The sequence below is a fragment of the Adiantum capillus-veneris genome, chromosome 11 (assembly GCF_014529385.1).
Source record: "Adiantum capillus-veneris isolate H3 chromosome 11, ASM1452938v2, whole genome shotgun sequence".
Classification (NCBI taxonomy): domain Eukaryota; kingdom Viridiplantae; phylum Streptophyta; class Polypodiopsida; order Polypodiales; family Pteridaceae; genus Adiantum; species Adiantum capillus-veneris.
In genome coordinates, this window is record NC_140941.1 from 49557403 (window position 1) to 49568040 (window position 10638).

The 10638-nt window shown below is 41.7% G+C and overlaps 1 protein-coding gene across 1 annotated transcript; it reads right to left on the bottom strand.

Annotated features, from left to right (window-relative positions):
- Window positions 1-244: 244 nt before the first annotated feature.
- LOC147447216 (uncharacterized) lies at window positions 245-4081 on the bottom strand. The gene is made up of 3 exons (XM_086523085.1): window positions 3553-4081; window positions 784-3340; window positions 245-691 (listed from the first exon to the last, which is right to left on the bottom strand). Exon 2 carries the CDS (start codon window positions 3310-3312, stop codon window positions 952-954), a length of 2361 nt encoding a protein of 786 aa, XP_086379211.1. The 5' UTR covers window positions 3313-3340; window positions 3553-4081; the 3' UTR covers window positions 245-691; window positions 784-951.
- Window positions 4082-10638: the final 6557 nt, after the last annotated feature.

The window sequence follows — 10638 nt, forward strand, 5'->3', positions numbered from 1 at the left end:
TGTAAACACCACAATACTGAAACAAGAAAATTCAGCAGGGCATCTCACAATACCCCCAAAACATTTAAGGCAGGGCACCCTATCACAAAAAACTATTTACACCACAATGGCGAATAAAATTTCAACAGGGCATCTCATAATACAAAAAACTCTCGAAAAGCCCACCGAGCATATCTTCAAAAATCCTGCCCAAAACCAGCAAGCATCGTCTGTCTATAAGTTAAACAATCAATAACAATCAGTCAGATCTACAATCTGAAAAACATCCATTCTTGACAAAAAGGACACCATTCGCACATCTGCCGGATACAATCACCATGGGGACAAATCTGCAGTGCCTCACATAGCTCAAAATGTTTCCTTTCCAAAAATCATGCATTGGACAAGCGAGCAAGGGCGGCAAAGTATCAAAAAGTTACAGAGGTCAATGTGAACATCGGTCCATTTTATGGCCTGCAAGACCATGACAACATTACGCAGTAAAGACGAACGCCCCAGTTAGCGCCAGTCATGTTTAATCATTTGTTTACTAGGCCTGCATCTCAAGCCTTAATATAAGGTTAAATTGGTTGTTTAAAGAGCAGTATGTAAGCTCATGTTAGAGGTAAGTATACTCCACTATAGACCTATACACAAGGATGCAACTACTAAAATGACCATAGGCATCCTCTGGATTCGCTGAAGATGGTATCTGTTGCAGTTTTGAAAAAAAAACACAACACTCAGCATACAAGCAGTAAGAACTTGAAGCAAACAGCTGGAAAACTGAGAAAAAGAACTTACTTGACGTTTTGTGGCTGAATGATAACAAATCACTATTTGTTTTTTTTGAAATACAATCGATACAGCATGACAATGCATGCTACATCTTCATATGGACGGTCGCCACTGACAAACAAACACTGGCCCGCTGAGTTGTCAAAATGTCTGCATGTGGTTTTTGACCATATGTCAGGATATTAACTCTAAAGGAGTCGAGGCTGGATCAAGCTCCCAGCAGCCTTCCTCTTTCCCGGGCACTTGGTCAGATGTCAGATAATAAGCAGGAATCCGATGTGAAAATCTTCGCATATCCGAGGTACGTATCCACACTGAATGCTCCTCACCAGCCTGCCGTTGAAAGAGTGTCTTATATCCATTAAGCTTTGCAAGTTGGCAAACCTGCACACCTTCCTCCTCCTTGAAATCCACAAGGATCTCCGCAACTAAATAACCCGGCTTTCCATCTTTGGCTATCATATTCTCCCAATTCTTGTACAAGGCCCATATATCCCCCCGCCGAGGATAAATTCTAAACCCACCTCTCTGACCCTTCTCAACATTCATCTTATGTGAGTACATGTTGATAGAGTCACTTGAGATGGACTTTCCAACTCTAAACTCCCCGCAAGTGAGCGAGAATCCAGAATCTAACCAGGCAAGAGTCTCATCCGAACCAGAACGCGCCTCCAACCAAGCTATTTGTATTTTGAAAGGTTGGGATGAAACAATCTTGTTGACCCTAGCATAATATCGAGGCATACCATCATCATCATCATAAGCTGCCCACACTTGACCAGGCAAAAAGTGACCTTCTGTACGGTCTTTATCAAAATCATAAAACTCAGCATCAGGCACTGTCATTGATTCATTTACCATTGGTATGACATTTGAATCCCTTGCTGCTGGCTCTTCCATAGACTCTGTGCTTTCAATCAAAGAAGGACGTGTTCGACCAGATCCTTGTGTAGAAGCTTTGCTCACCACAGTATCTAAATCCTGAGCTGGCCCTGAACTCTCTTTCACCTGAGCAGTGTTCTCATTCCCATTCACCGCTGATTCTGCATCGTTTTTAACCTTTTTAGAAGGGGGCAAACCATCATGTTTGTCATTTCCAAGTGTGGTAGCTGCCCTTTTTCCCTTCGGAGATTTACGGCTTTCTGAAAGTGGGTTTTCACAAGTGGCACTCTCAAATTTATCAGCCGAAACCTGGTTTCCTTGTAAGCCTCCACTAGATTTCAAATCCCCATTATTACTGGAAGCATCAGTTTGCGGTACACTTGCTTTTGCTTTAGATGTATCTGCACTCTCTGCTTTCAATTTCTTCTCCTTCTCTGCTGACAACTTTTGCTCAATCACACCTTTTAATTTTGCCATCAGCCTATTCGAAACTTCCCTGGCATCTGCAGCTGCTTTGGCTTTCAACTCCTCTTTTGTGCTTTTCTTAGGTACTTTCTGCTTCACCTCTGCCGAATTTTGTCCCTCTGCTGCCATAAAATGCCTCTTAAGTCTTGCTTGAACATCCATAATCCTCTCCTCCACCCTTTGCTGTATTTCAGGTGTCAGTTTTCGAGGCATTGCACAACGCTCTACTTTCTCCTCCTCCTGCTGAGGTATGTTAGCGCTTGGAGTGGCAGCAGACTGGGCTTTACGTCTTACCTTGGCATTTCCAAAAGGGAAACTCCCAAACTGCGGAACAGGAAAACCATCGCTTGCTGCCGAAGTTGGCACAAATCCATTCGAAAATGCACCTACTCTGTAACCTTGTTGCTTCGGTGGCAATGGCCACAGCAGTGTTCCACTAACAGACCCAACCTCAGTTGCTACAAATGGCTTGTAGCAAACGGGACAGCATAGGTTCTTCAGCAAATAAATCCTCTGATACTCTAGAAGCATCCTGCATGATGGACAAGATGTCCAAAACGACACACTATTGGGCACGGGTGGTGCAAACGGAGGTACAGGATGAGGCTTCGGAGGCAAAGGTGCAGTCGCTGGCTGGGGGGGGCGTGACGGAGCTGGCTGAGGTTGTTCTACATGCACCCGCCTTTGGAATGGAGGTACAAATGCAGGTATGGTGGTTGGGGTAGATTTACTTACAGTGTTAGGTGCACTATTCTGTTGAGGTGCCCGGCCACCAGGAGGGGCCATCTTGCCTTGACATCTTGCATCATACGCCGCCTTCTTGTTCTTATCTGAGAGCACCGTCCACGCCTCAGATATGTGTTTGAAGGCAGCTTCGGCACCGAGAGCCTTGTTCTTGTCAGGATGTAAAAGTAATGCAAGCCGTCGGTACTGTTTTCTTATGGTATTCTCCTCTGCAAAGGGCTCAACTTCTAAGATGCCATACCAATTGTTTTCCCCACTTTGCAGCTTGTTCTGTGCCACAATGTGGACGTCTAAAACATAAATGAACTGAGCTAATCCTTCAAGCTCAGGATAGAGTTGCTTGGCTTTATGGGCAAACTTTCTCGCCCCCACATAGTCTCGCTGTGAGAATTTCGCCTCTGCAAGCACCTTCGACCTCAGAGCTTCGTCCTTGTTACACTCCATGCTCCTTTGCTGGAAATTCACTTGGGCTCTGCATGCCAGAGGATCCAAAAAAAAATTGCCCCGTAAATAAAGAATTCTTGGCAGGTAGAGGAGAGGAACTTCAAAACTTGCAGTATGTGAGCCTCATTGTGAAACATGCAGCAGAAAACCCTAAAGTTGATCCTACACCAGGGCGATCTGACAGAAATTGTAGAAATGCCGAAGTACAAGACAGATCAGGAAAAAAATAAGCTAACTTACACATCTGTACGGGAAGCAATGGCGCAGGAGGGAGTGAGGTGAGGATGACGAGAAATTCAGCACGCCATGCCCAACAAGCTTGCTCGGTCTCAAAACAGAAGCTTTAGAAAAAAGCCTCACCGATCAAGCGTGGCTATAGTAGCGAGCCCTCCTCAGCTTTGAAGAGCACCCAATCAGCTAGTTTCTGCATCAACCAGCGTGGATAAACCCTGGTTCTCTCTTAACCTGCTGTTGAATAAACAACCCTACAGAAGCGGACATTCGCCATCGCCATACCGAAAGCAGCAGCAAACTGTAAAGGTTCCCGTCATTGAAGCACACAAGATGGTGGCGATGCCTGTGTGAAACCAACCCCCTAAAATGACCACAGATGCAATGTTGAATGGATGACCATCGCCAATTTAGGCCTTTTGATACCTAGTCCGTTGAACCCTAGCACATTACACAACATCATCTATCTAGCCTCAGAACTCCATGGATCGCTACGAGAACCGTGTAATAATGTGCATGACCCATGGGTCATACATTGGAGGGTTTGTTCTTATTAGAACTTTTTCACAAATCGTCTACCGCAAATACAAGGAGAAAGAAGGCTTCCCAACGTTGAGGAGACTCTATACAACAATACCAACTTACTAGCTACCTCCGCTCATCGAGATGACTTTACACAAGCCGGAAGAAATGCACCCGATTTAAACATTTCAAAAGAAAATTCTTGAGCATATGCATGAAGCAAAGGAGCGCAAGATGAAGTGACAAGAAGTAATAGCTTGCGCCTAAGAGAAAGCATGGCTTTGAATACTCAAACGAAAAGCTCACCAACAAAAGCAATTGTATGATTCATAGCCAGTATTGAAGTTATTTATCCTCAATCACCTCAACTAGATGGCATTGTTTGGAGATGCCATTGTGGATACCCCTTGTAGTTAAAATTCCTTTGTAAAAGCCCCTTGTAATATCCAATTGCCAAAGTCCAATTTCTGATTTGTAGTTTGTAAAGCCTCTTCTCATTTTGTGAAATTGTATCCCATGGGAATAGGACTCAAAGCCGTTTTTAGTAACCCTAAGTAAAAGACAAATTGTAAAAGAAAAGACGAGGGTTGTTCTTTTGGAAGATAGCATTGTATGAAAAGAGAGCTTACTTTGTGCAATCTTGTAATCGACATATCTCCTTCTTCGATAAAGAGAGTCAAGTTTTGCTTATTGTGTTTTGTTGCTCTCCTTTTGCTCATTCGTTTAAGTCCACAACTACTTTGTTTAAGTCCGCAACTACTCTGTGAGATTGTAAACTTGTTGTTTTGATTCTATAGTCGAGTGTAAATGCTGATATTTTTATGGAAACCAATTCTAAGCCGTAAGAGATGTTATTAGAACATATTTGTTTGTGCTTTGTAGACCAACAATTCCATGAATTATGATTTTGTACCTCTCATAAATGAGTTTACAGGGTTTGGATAGGCTTTGTTAGTCCTGCCTATAATCTCCTAAAGTTTTGTAGCATTCCAAGCTCGTTTGGCTGAGGAAATCATCAATTAGTTGGTAGGAGCAAAGAATGAGTGTGCATTAGTTATTGTACATTGTTTGAGTTAAATTCAATGATTGTGCTATAGTGTTTCTCTATTTACAGTAGCTTCATTGGGGTGACAAACTCAATGCATCTTCATGCCCCATCCCGGTCGCTTCCCTGAGTATTAACATAGTATTAGTACCAAATAGCTATGCTATAGATCTCCATCGTGGTGATCTGCTAACATTGGCGCCGTTGTCGAGGATTTGATCCTACGATGGTCAAGTGACCTTGTGACAATATCGCTTTTTTCAAGAAAAACCTCTAGAAAACCATCTCATTTTTCAATAGCAATATAGTGGCAAAATGAGGTTTTGTCACTTGATAGGATAGAATATTTAGAACTGCCATTTAGTAGCAAGGAGTGTTGTGATTGAGAGCAGGGATTTCATTAACGTGTTCACAAATGCATGAACACGTTAATAACATAATTTATGTTATGATCACATCTATATTCACACAACTTTGGCAATGATCAGCTTGAACCTCCTCTATCTGTAAACCCGCCGAGCTTTGGGTTTTCTCGAAGGGCCTGCCGGGTATCAAAGTTATCCGACAGGCCCTGTTGGGAAAATCCAAAACCTGAAGGGCTATGTCATCACTATATAGAGCGGATGATTAGGCGCATTTTTAGCTTTTTGAGAAAGATTTGGAGTGTTTAGAACTCCCGGTTAGCTAGGAGGGTCCTTTTGGGAAGAAGGTCCTTATTTTAGGGACGATCTTCTTTCCTCATAGACTTTCCTAAGGCTACTGAGCCACTAGTCTTCAGTTCTTTGAATTGTGAGTTGAGTGTGGTTCATAGCTAATACCTATGGAGATTTAGGAGCAAAGTTGGAGGCACTTAAGTTTGTTTGTATTTGAGCAACACTTACATGTTGCTTGCTCCCTCATGCTGCTTTATAAACGATTTGATAGAGCCAAGAGTCATGCTTAGGGATCTTATTGGTTCCTTGATATTGGGGTACGAAAAACATTTTTCATTGGGTGTGCAATGTGCATTGTATGTATGCTATCAATTTCATGTATCTTAATTTGAAAACACACATTTATTTTGTCTAAAAATTACTTACATTATCATGCTCTGATGCTTGAGGTTTTATAAAAATTGATATTTGTACATCTACAAAGATTAATATATGTGGATATTTTAGAGAACATAAAAAGTATCGATTAAATTTAAGTAGGTCTATATATTTGACTATGCATGCAAAGTAAGTTTTTAAAATAGTTGAATAATAATCACGATACTTGAATTTTAAAACTAGATTTAAATTGTTTTATTGCTACATTCTATCATCAAAATCACTGTATGTTTGTGTAGAGATGTACGTTTTTGTTATACGTGAGTATTTCTGTTGTTAATATAGTTATGTATTCATTGTTCCATGCTTTCTTAAATAGGTTATTTGAGATGGAAGGAAACATTGGACCTAGTGATAGAACTCAAATTCAAACTAGCAAGAAAAAAAGGCACATGGGTAGAGTGGCAACATGCAATTAACATCGTCGATCGGTTCATAGATTCGGAGTGTAAGCTATGCCATATAACAAAATCTAGTGGGGCACCTCGACTAAGGGAACATTTTCTAGGGGACCCAAGAAACGGGGTCGAACATGTAGCCACCCAAGTGAAACTGCAGTGGTCAAACGCTTGAGGGAAGAAATTCAAAAGAAAGAATCAAAGAAACATTACACGTCTACTACTAATGTCTTCAGAATGCCAGAACATATTGGTTCCAGCCAACAAACTCTGGAAGCATCGCCGGCTTGCACTCCGAATCCCCATGTGCAGCCAAAAAGCAATCTACCCAATGCATCTTCATCGAAGCATCATTTTGACATGGAAAAGGTGTCTATGCGTCAAACTTCATTGCAAGAAAGCTTACGTAACGGTCTACTCAATGATGCATAGTTCGCTCTTGCTGAAGCGATTTACTTTTCAGGAAGTGCTATGATGATGGTGGACAATGAGCATTGGAAAAGAGCATGGAAATTTGGATTAGGGTTTCACTGCCCACATACCATGCTATGCGAGATGATCTATTGGAGAAATGCTACATTCAAGTAAAAGAATGTATGCAAAGGGTAACTGTTAGCAATATAGAGCTTTCTGGATGTATCATAGTCAGCGACGGCGGCTGATTCAATGTACAAAGAAAACCACTAATTAATTTAATGATCGTTTCACCTAGAGGTGAAACATTTGTTCATGTTGTGGATTCACATGGTTCAATTAAGTCTAGGTTTTGTATTGTTGATGTAATTGCATCCGTGATAGAGGAAGTGGGTGCTAAACATGTAGTCCAAATTGTAATGGACAATGCAAAGAATTGCAAGAATGCCGGCAAAATCTTGAAGCGGTGTACCCGCATGTTTTTCCTTCCGGGTGCAATACACATGGTTTGAATCTTGTATTAAAAGATTGATATAAAAGTGATGATACCAAGTGGTTTTCCTCTATTGTCGATATTGCACGCCAGCTTGTGAGATTTATGCTTAAAAGACAGAGAGTATTAGATATTTTTTGACCTCGCATGTCAGTTATGTTAAAACTACCTACAGAGGCTAGATTTTGCACTCACTTCTACACTTTTGAGTCTCTTCTTTGAAACAAAGATGCAGTCATAACTACATTTACATTTATGGCATTTCATGACTGGGAGAGCGAGCATAACCAAAAAGTGAAATAGAAAATCAAAGTTTTAAGGACAGCGAACTAATTGGTGGAGTAGTGTGATGAATGCATGTCATGTAATGATGCCTGTTATGTATGCCATACGCAATCTTGACCAGAGAGTGCCCAATCTTGGAAAAGTATGGATGCAATGGTGGACTTTCCAAAGGAGTTTGGAGTGTCCTAAAAAACTAGAGCAATCGGTAGTGGAAAAGCATTGGCGTGTTCCATTCTCTCATCGACAAAGAAAATTCCTCTTGAAGTAATTTCATGCTAGTTGGATCGGAGCGCATACACCATTACACAGTGTTGCTTACATTCTAAATCCCGAATATTGGAATATGGATTTGATGTCCAATGTTGAAGTGGGGTTCATGATTTTTACACAGTGGTAAACACTTTCTATGCCAATGTTGATGGTCGTGTAAGATGCATAAAAGAAATGTCCTCCTTTCGATTGAAAGAAGGTCTATTTTCAAACTCTCTTGTTCAACAAATGGCAAAAGAGCAACCTGCATGGAAATGGTGGATGATGAATGGTGGAGAACACTATGCTTTGTTGCGTAATCTTGCGATGAAGGCTTTATGTCATAAAATCTAATATCTAACCAACCCAAATGATTTTCTCATATTAAACTGATCATTTAATGTGGGAGAATAAACGCGAACAAGGGTTAGGATATAGACATGTGCTTATAGATCTATCTCAACACGGGGCCAATGGTAAAGGGGCCCAAATGAGAGATGGTATGTCAAAGAGCAAGGCTAAACAATGGAGCTTAAAGACCTTAGGGTTAGCTTCATTGAAGACCTCCAATAGTTAGTGTTAAAAGTCCTTGGACCTTAGGTAAGCTAGGGTTGTGCTTGAGGTGGGAACCCGGCCCAGGCGTGAGGTGCTTATCATGCCTGATGACTGAGATGTTTGAGATGCTTCATGATTGAGATGTTTGAGGTGCTTGTCATGCTTGAGGTGCTAGGGCTATACTTGAGGCGGGAACCCAGCCCAAGCTTGAGGGGCTTAAAGGCCAAGCTTGTGGTGAGAACTAGACCCAAGGTTGAGGGGCTTGAGGTGTCACAAAAGTCAAACCCAATCCCTACAAGGAGGGGGTGAGCCATGCAAGAAGGGTGGGTGGTTGCTTGACCACTCTCTCTCTTCCAAAGGGCACCCCTTGCCCAAGAGGCAAGTAGGACACATGTCAAGCCCCTAGCTAGGTTACCCTCATGGTGTGCCTAAAGCCGCCTCCCAAGGGGTCCAATGATAAATTAGTTAATTTAATTAATTGTTTTAGCATTTATCAAGTCCTCTCTCTCAAAGGGGAAAGGGGACAATTGTCCCAAGGCTACCCTTGTTGCTTGATATGCCCCTGCTTGTGATTGGCTTGGCTTGGAGGGGTCCAATGAGCTTCAAGCATGAGCTATAAGGGGGGGGGGGGGGGGGTGTCGATCAAAGCATGCTAGGGGGTTGCTTGAGGGGTATACTTTCCCACACACACTCTCAGTGTGTGAAGTGCAAAGTGCAAGATCTCCATCTCCTTCTCCCAGCAAGTAGAGAAGTTGAGAGCCTACACCAACACTCTTGGCTATGGAATGCAAATCCAACCAAGAGCCATGCTTCAATGCTTAAGCTTGCCATCTTCTCCATCTTCATTATTATGCTATTATGTATGCTAGCAAGAAGAGTGATGATAAGTGAGGAACTAATTCTTTCTCTTATGAAATGTTTCTTCTTCCTCTTCCGTAGCCTCATTCCCTGCTAGCTCTCTCCACCTTCGACTGAGGCTTGGGATAGTTAATGATTTCCACAAAGTTTATGCTATGTTTGTGATGCATGAAGCTTTCCATCTTCATTGCATCACCTAGGTCACAAGGAACACACAGATTGTATTGTAACAAGTCTCTCTTGATGGGAGAAACTATAATACGAACGCGTATTGGAGGGGGGATCGGCTCCTCATAAATCCGGTCCTCAACAATTGTCATGTTCTCTAAATCTCTCTCTTGCAAAAGTATTGTTCATGCCAAGTTAACTAAAAGCTATGTTTATGTTGCTACCATCCATTAAGTTTACCCGCTATGCTCACTAAGTAATTTCACAAAAGTACTTTCTCTAATTTCCGCTACTCTCAAAGTTAATAGGCCATTTCCATTACATTTTAAGCTAGTGTTCTTCGAATTCAAGCTCATAAAGAAATTGGAGCATGTACAAATATATTGACATCACTATTAGCAATCAACTTCTTGTGGATCGTGCTAATGAACTTGTTTACATGTGTTGCAATGAAAAAATTCTGGAGCACATTGAAAGCAAAGAATATGAAGAAGATATTCCCAGATGGATTTATGATTGCAATGATGTAGAAGACGAACACTTTGAAGTTGGATCTGTGTTGTGCACAAGCCTTGAGCTAGAGGAAAATCAAGAATGCGACAAAGTAGACATAGATGACAGAATCTTGGAAAATGATGACAATGAAGATTAAGCAACGGTTTCATTGACTTTGCGAAAGAGTGTCATTAGTAAAAGAGTACAATTAGCTTTTGTCTTGGAGTAGATTTCAAAGTGCACTAGGAGTTGCCTCTTGCAACCCTGGTGGTTTGTATTCATTGGCCATGCCAAGTATGGTACATAGACCTTCATCAATTGTTGCACCACACAATGCACATGTGGACATATTTTGCATTTGCCTCACCAAGCATATAAGATGGTAATATTGTCCACATGGCAACATACAATGGCCGCTCCAACCGTGAAAGACTTTGTACCATAGGGGGCATTGGTTGGTGGAGGAACTGCTAGCCACATTTGAGACACCCACAACCTCAGGATGTGTTAAAAAGTGGGAGA